Source organism: Strigops habroptila, chromosome 1, assembly GCF_004027225.2.
Source record: "Strigops habroptila isolate Jane chromosome 1, bStrHab1.2.pri, whole genome shotgun sequence".
Taxonomy (NCBI): Eukaryota; Metazoa; Chordata; class Aves; order Psittaciformes; family Psittacidae; genus Strigops; species Strigops habroptila.
This window is the reverse complement of record NC_044277.2, coordinates 101,630,738-101,643,122: the sequence shown is the minus strand read 5'-3', so window position 1 is coordinate 101,643,122 and position 12,385 is coordinate 101,630,738. Positions and strand designations below refer to the sequence as shown.

The window sequence follows — 12,385 nt, the reverse complement described above, 5'->3', positions numbered from 1 at the left end:
TGGAGGGGTTCAGCCCTCAGCATCTCATCCTGGCCTCAGACATCCCAGCTCAGCTGTTTACTGACCTGTCTCCCATCTCCATCAGCAGTACATAGGTCTGGAAGGATCCAAGTGTCATTGGCCAGATTTTCTTATTCCTACCCACTTTGAGCTCTTCTTCATCTTCAGCTACTTCATTCACGTCTGCTGGTGCTGACTCACAGGAAGTCTGTGTCAGTGACCTAAAAACTACTGGGGGAGAGGAGAGACAGAGGAACTGGGTCAGTGAGAGAAGGGGCTTGGGGGTAAGAAACAGCAGCCCTAAAACCTCTCTGGCACGGGTAAGCAGATCCCTAGTCAGTGCTGCCTCCCTGCCCGTACCCCTGCCTGGCTGCTCAGCGCCTAGTCCCCACACAGGCACTGCCTGGGCTGCAGGCTCCTGGGAGCTGTAGTCCTCCACAGGGATGCTGCTTGCCCAGTCACTTTGGAGGATGCCTACATTTAGTGGCTGGCGGATATTACAGGGAAACACAGTGCCCATGCTGCAGCAGGCTGGAAATAGGTTTTGGTTTACATTAGTTCTCTTTTTTAATTGCTATTTTTAGGTAGCTGAACTGCTTTGCATTAGGAGTCCCCACATGGCTCCCAGCTGTCTGTGTGGATGCTTTCATTCTCTGTTTGTGTGGCTGACCCCTCTTAGAGTTGTGCAAGCAAGTAAAGCCATCCTACTCTCCTCTTCCCTGACCTTTTTGTCTGTGGATCTCAAAACACTTTGCAAATGGGAAATGAAGTGATTGAAGTGGTGTGACTTGAAAGAGAACCTTTGGTGAGGCAGTGCCAGAGCCTGGGCCTGCATCCTCTACTAGACGTGGTGGAGGGGTCTCCAATCAGTGAGCCTAAGAAAACGGTTTCCTCCATGTGGCTGTGAGTCTCCTTTTTAGCCTTCATCTCCCAGGGGAGGCTGGACTGCCTGTTCCTGGGTGCTTTGCAGCAGGTAGGAGGCTGGAACTGGTTGCCCAGAGAAGCTGTGGCTGCCCCATCCCTGGCAGTGTTCAAGGCCAGGTTGGACGGGGCTTGGATCAACCTGGTCGAGTGGAAGGTGTCCCTGCCCATGGCAGGGGGGTTTGAACTGTATGAGCTTTAAAGTCTCTTCCAACACAAACCATTCCATGATTCTATGATTATTCGTATTATATTATTCATATATCATATTATTATAATATATTCATATTATATTATTCATATGTCTTTGTTGAGTTTTTTTTTTTTTTCTGGGGAAGCTCTCACTTCTTCCTCATTCATATTGGCAAAGCTACACACCAAAGCATGTGGGTAGGGAGGGCATATTCAGGCTGCACAGATGTATAATGATACAACTACATGCCTGCTCTCCAAAATTCCCCTGCAAACTAGGGCTAAACCCTGGGAATTGTCTTGCTAACAGCAGCAGGATGCCTTCTGTCCTCAAACCCAGCATCTGGCTGACCATGCTGGGATGCAATACTAGCCACAGACCTTTACAGTCCTGTGCCACTTTCCATGCTGGGTGCTTGGCAATCAGTTTGTGAAAAGCAAGCAGAGTGGAGTTAAGCAATATTAGGCTGTGTACTAGTGGCTGAGCTGCTCTGAGCCCCTGGCATTTGAAAGCAATTTGGTGAGTAGAAAGAGGCCCCCTTAATCCTGAGCTAAAGATGGGTCAGGCTTATTATTTGCACGGAGATGTTAAGATGAAAAGTAGACTTATTTTCTCTGCTACATACTTTGTCCAGTATCCAACAAGAATGTCTTTAGGAGATAAAAGAAGTCCTGTTATGACAGACAACTAATCACAGCACGTCCTTGTTAATTCAGCCCTGTGAAACACATCAGTGCACAGCATAAAAAGCAAACCAAGCACACTCAAGGAGCATTTGATGCAGGCTGGGAAAAACCCCATGGAAATTGCTGGGTATAGACTCTCCTATTGATGAGAAATATTTCCAGGCATCAAAGATTCTCTCCCTCCCCTTTCTCCTCTGCTGACTCCCAGTGTCAGTGTAGCAAAGGACAGCCAGTCAGTGAATGTCCCAGCTGTAGGGACAACCTCCCTCCAGCCCTGTTTGCCTTACCTTCATTAAGGTTTACCTGTCTGAGAGTTTCTCAGGCAGGCAAGGTCTTGTTAGTGAAGGTAATCCAAGACTATCTTCCCCGGGAGTGCAGACATCCAGGATTGCCTCTCCCCCAGCTTTATCCTTCCTCCATGGGACTGAAGTGCTGAGCCACAGAAAGCCTATGTCAAAGGTTTGTAAAAACTACCAGAAAAAGAGGATAGAAGGGGGCTCAGAGTCACACAGTGCTGCGGGAATTGGGCTCCTAGACCATCTGGGCTAGGTGTGACTGTCATCCCTGAGCGCGTCCCTCTTCCCCCAGGTCATAAGACAGGGAAGGGGCTGGGGAACCAAAGGCTGAACCTCTGCAGGTCCTGCTTGGAACAGGAGCTCCCCATGCTCTATCCCCTGTAAAGGCAAGTGGTAAGGAACATCCACAGGGTCTGGTGTGATTTGTACCATACACCACTTTATGGAGAGGAGAAAAGTCTCAGAGAGGTCAGATGTGCTCAACCTGTGCATCTAAGATGCTGCTGCCTGCAGAGTGAGCAAAGGGATGATGATCTGTGACTTGTTTGCCTAGCTTTCCAGTTACATTCGTAGGGCTGGGGTGGGGGTGTGTGTTTGTGTGTGTGTACAACCTACCTGATCTGGGGTGGTCCATCCCAGGAAATTAATCACAAGCTCCTTAGTTTCTGATCACACCTGGCCCCTTAACCTAGGACAGAGGCAGGCATGCAGAGGCTGGTTAGAGGGTTTTTGCAATTAAAGATCACCTTGTAGCAATGACTTCACGTGGACTCATGCTCAGGAAATGAGTTCTGGTGATTTGTCTTTCCTTCCTCCACTTCAGTCTTGTGCACAAGGATGCTCAGCCTAGGAAAACAACAGCAGGTGATGCTTTAAAGAGAGGAGCAAGAACCTAGGAAAGCGCAGGAACATCCACAAGCTCATTTCTCATTCACCCCACCATGAGCAGCAAATGGAGTCATCAGCGGCATCAGCTAACATGAGGCTTTAACGTAGCCTGAAGTCACTGATAGTAAGACAATACAAACAGGCAAAGCTGTAAGAAGGATTTGATCTGGGTCTAACACCTTCCCTCAGGGAAGCCCAGATTTTCACGGTGTTACCCAGGCTCCATATCTCTCCTTCATATTGTTAGATCTGATCTACAGCTCATTTCTGCCATCAGGTCAGAGGCTTTACAGTCCACTTTTCCATACTTCACATTCCCCTCTCTTCTCTCTGCTCTTCAACCTACCCCAAGCTAGTTAAAATTATTATAAATTAACTTGATTGAAGTAAGACTTTCTTTGTCAGAAGAGTTTTTCTGCTTCTTTGACCATCCACTCTGGTGGGGAAGTTTTGGGCCCTGAAATACTGGCTGAACAAGCGTGTGCCCTTGAATATGCACAATGCACTGCAGCTCAATGGTGCAGCAAAAGGGTATTAGCAATCTCTGCCTGCATCCTAAGCCAACACTTTGAGCTGTGACTAGGAATAACTAGTTTTCCGGGTTGCTTAGCTTGTAGTTCACACTATTTAGTTTCCTAAGTCCTTTCTCCCCAAAGTGAGCTCACAGCAGTGCTTTTCCAAGCTCTCCTGCAGGGACTGGTTTTCTCCTTTGCAGGCATTTCTAATGGAAAGTGAACTTCAGCACAATATAATGATGGCTTATTCTTGCATGACTTCAAAACCCTGTTACTCTCCTAGCAGAAAGTGTCTTCTACATTCAGACCCTCACTGTTCAGTCTGTTTTGTTTCTCAGAGGCCAGTGCACATGTAGAAATGAGTACAGTCTGTATCTTATTCTATTTGCAAAGCATCTTATCCTATTTTTCAGACGATGAAAAAGGAGAAAATCTTGTGACTTGATAGAGAAGGATTTCCAGAGCTCTGCTTCTTACTTCTGCCTTTGGTTTGCAGTGACTTGGAGGAGGTTGGTGTCCTTGAAACAGCAGCTCCCCAGGGAAGAGGCCAGACAGAAGCAGAAGAGACAGAAGTCAGCTCGGGGTGGGAAAAAGTGTGAGCAGTGGAGCTCTGCAATGTCCCCCATGGGACGGCAGTCCTTTTACAAAGGATAACAATGGGCTGTAATCACCTGCAATTAGCAGGAGGTGATTGGCCAGCACTGCCTAACTCGCTTACCCATTGCAGGGGCTGCTCTTGCTTCCAGGCTAAACCTGACCCTTGAAAAAGAGATCACAGATTTTACTATGACCTTGTTCAGAGTATCTGCAGCTGGGGACTAGTCAGAAGCTTTGGTCCTTTGATGGAGATCTCTCACCTTTGCTTTGTTCCAGCACAAGAAATCACTTTTAAGGTAGAGACTATGCTTTGGGTCAGGAGATAGAGGCAGTGGCTCCAAGTGTGACTTGGCTACAGGCAGTTCAGCTTGATATCCTGGACCCATGTGGTGCTACCTGGTTGCACCACTTTGGCTCTGGATGGGATGAGGGGTAGCTACGGTGGTGGTGGTAAGTAAATACTCATACCCCATGGAGACTGCAAGTCAAAAGTGAACAGATAAAACTTGGGTAAAATTATGTGATACTGTGTCCTGTTGCTCACCCAGTTTTCACCCTGGTGTTTTTCCTCTCCTCACTCCCCATCTGTGGGGACACCAGACTCCCTGCAGCCTGGGATTCTTGAAGAAGTTCTCATGGGAACTATCACATTCTCAAAAGGCAAGTAAACATCCCAGGGTACTTATGTTGGAGCAAATGTTGGCTCTGGCTCCAGAGACCCTCTTGTTCCCAGCATACCAGAACCTGCTGAGCACCAATCAGCTCCATGCATCCCATCAAAGCATAAAATAAGCACTCTTTTACAAGAGCTCCCATCTTTTACAAGAGCTCCCATCCAAGAGCCTGTCTCCATCTTTCCTCCAGACAAGCCATGCTGAATAGTAGAGACAGAGACAGTCAATGAGGCAATGAGGTGATCAAAAATAGTCCCACAGCCGAATTCGTCCTGAAATCCACAGGAACAACGTGCGTGGCTAGAAATAGGACAGCAATTGTCTCAAGACAAGCCTTACCTGACCCACTGTGCAAGACCAGATTTCTTCTTAAAAGTAAAAAACCAGGAAAAAAAATCCTTTAAATATTTTCTTTATTGAGAAGATATTACAAACTACCAGCCCTCATTGTCCCCAGAAGCAAGGACACCCACACTGGCCATGGTCAACAGTGGAAGATCCAGTGATGTCCAGGAAAGCTATTGACATTGCCTCAGTGCACTGTCTGTGTGCACAGACACAATAATACAACTGGCAAACCTTTCATACCAGTTGCTCTTCCTGGTAAAAGCCTCTACAGCCCTACACTACGCTAATGAAAATGGCATCCATCTGGTGATTAATTCTCCCCACTGAAGAGCTCTGCTGTACCTCTGCCCTTTAGCAAGCCTAACGAAGGCTGTTTTGCTTTGCTAGTTTAGCTCAGACATATTGTTCCCAAGGAACATGGTTTCCCAGCCCTGCTATGAAGTATTTACCCACCATACAGCCCAGACCCATTTTTTTAACAAGGATGTTCCTTAGTCTCCTCTAGAACATCCTAAACTTGTTTTTTTGCCCTGTGTATCAGCCTTTTCTGTCCCAGAAATGAACCTCTAACAGGTCAGAGGGATTTGAGGGGGAGCTTCATATCAACTAGTCTGGCTACACTTTGTAGGTGAGGGGACTGAGGTAGGCTCCTTCTGAGGCTGTCAGAGCTTGCTTTGCTATTTGAAATCATGTTCTGGGCCTGACTATATCAAAGGCTGAGAGAATATAAACACCAAAATTACCCTGTGCTTTTGGGGTTTGGCAGCTGTTCTCAGTGTTTTGCTTGAGTTGCCACAACAAAGTGCCTCTACACAACAGTGTCCAAGTAGCTGGTAAAGGCAAAGCTCAAGAACAGTTTATCCTGTTCCTTTCCTTCTCTTCACACCTCAGCTTCCCTGCCTAGAGAAGGAAGCTGCTCCAGAGTAGGCAGTGCAGATAGCAAGCATCTTGGGTCTGAAGCATCACAGCTGGAAGTTGCCCATAGTCATGCTGCATGACTTTCATGGGCCTCTAAGAGGATGCTATCATCTGCTGCATGTCCTGGGAGAAGGAAGCGGTGTGTGGGGAGGGGGCTTCTTTTGTTCCACAAAACCAGAGAAGCAGAGCTACTATTTCACCATGGAACACTCTTCCACTTGACTCCTGGACTCTACATATTACAGCAACACAACTAACCTCAATATGCATCTTTGCTTGGCAGTGCCCAGGTGGCCATGTAGCAGTGCTGCAGAGAAAGCTTGCAGAGTTGCTCAGGGGACTGTGTATTCCCTCCACATGGCTGCTGCACCAGGGACTTTCAAGACACAAAGATTCATCTGACTAGGGAACACTCATACAAAATCATCATCAGTGAGCAATAAAGGCTGCTGAACTGTATATGCTTTTGAGCAGCTGCGCAGTCCCCTTTACACCAGGGAGAGGAAGGGAAAACATCCCAACAGGGAAATATTTTCCAGTTCTCTAGTCCATAATGACTGAAGACTTTTTCAGCTATTCCTGCTGCTTGGTTTGAATTCCCTAAATCATGCCTGATAAAGTCAATATCCTACCAAGAGCTTCACAGTAACAGGTAGGGGAGCAGGTGGCTGAGAACCAGCCCTGGTGTTGCTCCAGCTGGTGAAGTCACTGATGCTTCTGAGACTTGTGGTGACAAACCACCTGCTTATCGGAGATGTAAAACTCAATGCTAAGAAAAGCCATTCTCATTTACATCCATTCAGTGGGATTGTAGGGGCACAAACCAGAATACAACCTGCTGGCCTCTGGGGTACCTTTGGGAAAACAGTCATTAATTTTGCATAACTTAATTTTATGGACCTTGTTTAAGCCACTCTGGGAGCCTGGTTTGGGGGATTCAGTGCTTAAAACCCTGCTCTGGCTGGCAATAATTTACCCCAGATATGTACACCTGGTTGACTAGGGTCCATCAGCCCAGTAGGATCAAGGTGTGGATCAGAGAGTTGTCCCTTGCTTTAAACCCTTGCCTAGATAAGGCTCCCTTCAGCTTTCTCAGAAACACAGTAATCTACAAAAACAAATCCTGCCTGGTCCTCCTGGCCAGATATTGCCCACGCAAGACAATTCTGGCATCCACAACTTTGGCACCCTTTAGAGGCACAACCATACCATTACAAAGGATGCCAAGCTTTTATCCCTCCATCTCTAAAAGTGCTCTGAGGAAACTTGGCTCTTCAGCCCCATTCCACTGCTGTAAGCAAATGATGCTCTGAGGGTTGTCCTCATAAGAGCTGCAGAGGACTGGTTTCCAGCAGGGCTCTGCCCCCTTGTCCCCACCGTACCCTCAAGTTGACCTCCCAACCCCCAGATACTGCACACATAAGGCAAGCAGAGTTTGTCTCCATCCCTCCCCTTTCCCAAAGGACTTTCCCACATGACAAGCACCACACCCACTCAGCTCTCCTCTTTGCTCTTCATGGGGGACAATGCTCTCTGTTCAGCATGGTGGGGTCCACTGCCGGTCCTTGTGGCCTCCGCCTGTTTTGAGCGGTTCCTTCCCTTGCATGGATCTTCTGGTGCCTCCTCAGGTACTTCTTCAGCCGATAGCGCTTCCCACAGACCCCACACTTGTAGGCCCCACCTCGGGAGTGGAGCAGCTGGTGTTTAATCAGGTGGCGCTTATGGGGGAAGCATTTCCCACACTTGGTGCACTTGCAAGGCCCCATGCGGACATGGATAGTTTGGTGACGGAAGAGGTTGGCCTTCTGGTTGAAGGTCTTCTCACACTCAGGGCACTGGTAGGGCTCCTCCTTGGTGTGAATCCTCTGATGACGGACCAGATTTGACCGCTGGGTGAAGCTCTTCCCACACTCGGTACATTTGAAGGGCTCGCTCATGTGGACTCGCTGGTGGCGGATCAGCTTGCGTTTCATGCGGAAGCTCTCCCTGCACTCACTGCACTTGTACTGCCCCTCACTCGTGTGGATCTTCCTGTGTCTGGTCAGGTTTGATTTCTGGTTGAAACTTTTCCCACACTCAGGACAAGGGAATACTCGTTCACCACTGTGGACTCCTTTTGCTGAGGGCCCTTTAGACATGGATTTCTCCCGGTTCTCCAGCGTCCCCTCTTTGGTGGACAAATAGCCTTTCTTCTGCTTCCTCTTTGGGCTCTGGCTCTCCTGGTGGTTGGCCTCCACACTAGGTTCCTCTTTAATTTGAATCCGCTGGATAGCATTGAGGTTTGGCTTCTGCCCGTAGTGCATCCGAAACTCAATGCTTTCCTGTGGTTCTTCCTTCACATGGAGCACCAGGTTACTGGCTGCGGGGACTTCCTGTTCATGCTGCCCATCAGCATCTTCTTCCTTTTTAAGCTGTCTCCCCTGTAAAGCCATCACTGGGATTTTTGGATCAAAGAGCTTTCCATAATCCAGATTTTCTGGTGGCTCTTCCTTGATGTAAAGTTTCTGGCGGGCTATTGCAGTAATGTTTGCTGTGTCATCAGTGGGTGGTTCTGGATCCTCCTTCATCTGGATTTTCCAAGGAGGAGTTTTTGGATTAAATGGGATTCTAGGTATGCTACACCCCTGGCCTACGTTTCCTTCATGGGGCATATTCTCTGGCATATTCTCCTCTGACCTGAAGGCAAAATCAGGCTCCTCTTTAATCCGCATGACCTGGAGAGACACGCTGTTGATACATCCTTCAAGCAGCTTTTGCTTTTGCTTAGCATGGTTCCTCTGGTGCACACTGAAATACCTCTTGGTGCTCAAGCTCTTCCCACACTCAGTACAAATGAAAGGCCCCCCACGGAGGTGTATCTTCTGGTGGGCCAGCAGTGTGGCACTTTGCCCAAAGCACCTACTGCAGTCGGGACATTTGAAGGGCTTCTCCCTCTTGTGGATCTCCCTGTGGGCAGTGAGAGTGCCCTTCTTCACAAAGCTCTTCCCACACTCAGTGCAGGCAAACGGCCTCTTCTCCGTGTGAGTCCGCATGTGGATATTGAAGTAGATCTTTGTGCTCAGGCTCTTGCCGCAGTGGGTGCAGAGGTAGGGACCACCTTTGGTGTGTGTCTTCTGGTGGGCGGCCAGGCATATCTCCAGACGGAAGCATCGCCCGCACTCTCCACAGCAGAAGGGCTTCTCTCCTGTGTGGATGCTCTGGTGGGTCGTGAGGTGGCCCCGGGTGGTGAAGCGCCTCCCACAGTCCACACAAATGAAGAGCTCCGCTGCCGTGTGGATCCACTGGTGTCTCTTCAAGTTCCCCTTCTTGCTGAAGGATTTGCTGCACTCCTGACACACATGGGTCTTTAGCACCACACGCTTAACCAAGTCCTTCATGGAAGCAGTGCCCTGCACCCAGTGGTGCGTGGTGGAGCTGCCAAGCAGATGTCAAGTACAAAAAGCCACAGCGTTGTGGGGATGGACTGTCTGGGAGGATACAAAAACCATCAGGACACACACATCAAAGTGTACTTTAATGGATGCAATTTATTCCCTGTAGGGGAAAGCGTGCTGCTGCTGAATGCCAGCTCTGGGCCAACAAGGAACATATGGTCTTCCTCATTTCTCAGCCTCCTTCCACCTCAGCTTGCAGAAGCAATGTTTGTAACCCCATCTCCTGGCTTCTCTGATCTCCTGGAGAGGCTTCCCTGTCATTTCTGGAGACTTGGATTACCAGACTGAAAAAATAAAGGGAAAATTGTTAGGTCATTATTTCTTCTCTACCTTCTGTATTTGCTATGTAAACACAACAGGTGGCACCTTGACTGCTCCATGGGAGGCTGAACCTGAGACTTTTGAAGCCACAGGCTTGTCTGGACTAGGAACAGGCTCATTTCCCCTGGCAATGGGGGGGATCTGTGATATATTTGCTGCCGCAATGAGGTTTTGACTCCACTATTGCTACACTAGTGATTTACTCTCAGAATAGTTCTCTGTCCTTTGTCCAAGAAGATTTATAAGTAAATAATTAATTAATGCACATTTTTGATGAGTGACTGTTCACCAACCAAAATCCCCCAAACCTAAAAGAAAACCAAACTTGGCACCACTTGCAAAACTGAAGTGTTCTGCTTTATCCTGGCAAACCTCCATGCACAGTGGAAGACAGGTCAGTGGTGTCCTCAGAGGACAGCTGGAGAAGTGAAACATGGAAAGATAAAGTGACTTTGTCCTCCTTAATAAGGTTCAGTTGACAGCAAGGTCTGGGTTCTATATATTTACATTTATTCCCCATTTACATTGGGGAATAAATCAGTGCCAACAGAGATGTGAGCAATAGCTTCTATCAAGACTGTGAATTGCAGCAGGGAAAGAGCCAGAAAGACTGAGGGAAGGAAGACAGTGGTGCTAGAGATGACTGTCAACAAGTGTATACATGGCTGGGCAGGCTTTTACTGATGGCACTGATAGGTGAAGGTGAGGCGGCCAAAATCACCAGTTGTGGGGCTGGCTGCCAGCAAGGACACAAGCTGTCAGTGAAACTTGTCCCTGGAGGTCTGCGTGGCTGAGAAGGCTGTGGCTGAGAAGATGAGTCCCTGAGGAGCCTGCCAATGATGCGTAAGGGAACTGGGGAGGGGGATGCTGTGGATCAGGGGACAAGCAATGGGAGATGGGGAGTATAAACATCCAAGCACAGTTTGCAGAGTTTGTTACATGTGCCTCAGAGGAGAAAGGTCAGAGCGGTAAATGAAGTGAGCAGCTATTTCAGGAGACAGTTATAATGGGGAAATTTATGTCACGTTTAGTCATGACGTTTGTGTTTCCCCTTCAGTTAAGCCATCTGGATCCCCACTGATGTGGGTAAGAGCTACTGAGGCACAACAATGATCCTCTCCAAGCTAAATTCTCCCTGCTAGGACAGAGGTAACACAGGAAAACAAAAACAACAATTAAAAAAAAACCCCAAACCAACTACCTGCAAAGTTATACTGAGCCAGGAAGGACAAAACACACCCACTTGGAGCAGCAACAGGGTTTAATGTTTGCTAGTGCAAGGGGGGACTGCGAGGGGGGGCCAGGACTCCTCCCTGGGTGGGAGAGCAGCTATGTGACATCTATAGCAGGTTTTAATTCAGCAGCCAAAGCCTCAGCAGCAGCCAGGCTGGAAAGAGGACTCAATAAAGTTCAGTAGTGTATTTTTAATTGAGAGAGGTCATAACCCCCTTAGTGGGAAGCAGATTTAGCTGCAGGTGGAGGGGCAGTTGGCTGGCAGCCCTGTCCATGGCCTCTCTTCTTACCATGGATGCTCACGTCGGTCCCTTAGAGAAAACATCTCACCAGCAGCATCATGTCAATTGCCACTGGATTTTGGCAATAAGCAACAAAACTCTGAATTCAGATCAAGGTGAAAGGAGAAATTCCTGCTTACTTTCTTCCTTTTATTTTTATTTATTTTTAAAGTATCCAGATCCTACGGATCCAAACCCTGCCTTTACTTCCAGCTCTGCAATCACCCTGGGCTCAGGGATTGAACCAAGGGCAGAACCAGATCCCAGGGAGTTGCTTCATCTTTTCTTTGGGCTACGCGGACAAATGAAGGGCAGTTGCCCGAAAGCATCTTACCTGAGCGGGCCATCAGCCTCTGGCTAGCATTGCTCTCCTCCGCGGCAGTCTCAGTGGCACAACAGTGTTTGCGACTTGGCTGCAAGTTGTGTTGCGGCCGCAGCTGGGCTGATCTAAAGGAAGTCTGTGGCCAGTGCAGTGAGAGCTACCGGAGGAAGGGTGAAGCGAAATAAAGACAAAGAGCAAAGGTTGAAGGAGCAGGGGAGATGCTCTCAGCTCATGACAGTGGGAAGGATTTTCACACCACTGCCAAGGTGTTAATGCGAGCACAGGAAGGGAAAGAAGGGAAATTTCTCCCTGATGCGCCTTTCGTCTGCACCGCTATATTGGTGGGAAACTGGAAGGGTCCCCGGCTCGCACTGCCTGCTGGGAATTGTAGTTCTCCCTAGCAGCCCTGGTCCCCCACCCTGCCCTCTCTGCCCTGGCAGACGGTAGGTCAGGATCAGGCCATTTCTCTCTGTGCCAACTGAGATAGTTTTCTTTTTATTGTTGTGGGAAGTAAAATATCCCACAGTGCTGCAAGCATCCTTCTTCCCTCCCAGGCTGATTGTCTGGGACTTGCTCCAGGAAGCGTCATGAGAGGAAAGATGCATTTCAGGGAATATTTCTGTGTCTGCAGCAGCTTGCAACCCCCCTTAGGGGAGGCAGCAACTGAGGCTGGTGCCTAGTTACCAGGAAAGGATCATTTTTACTGCTCAATGAAAGCACAAAAGAGGAGTGCAGATTTGAGAAGGATGGACACTGAG

The 12,385-nt window shown here is 48.5% G+C and overlaps 1 protein-coding gene across 1 annotated transcript; it reads right to left on the bottom strand.

Annotated features, from left to right (window-relative positions):
• Window positions 1-5,166: 5,166 nt before the first annotated feature.
• On the bottom strand, window positions 5,167-11,945 carry LOC115617408 (gastrula zinc finger protein XlCGF57.1-like). The gene is made up of 2 exons (XM_030507857.1): window positions 11,640-11,945; window positions 5,167-9,754 (listed from the first exon to the last, which is right to left on the bottom strand). The coding sequence occupies exon 2, from the start codon at window positions 9,411-9,413 to the stop codon at window positions 7,551-7,553; it is 1,863 nt and encodes a 620-aa protein (XP_030363717.1). The 5' UTR covers window positions 9,414-9,754; window positions 11,640-11,945; the 3' UTR covers window positions 5,167-7,550.
• Window positions 11,946-12,385: the final 440 nt, after the last annotated feature.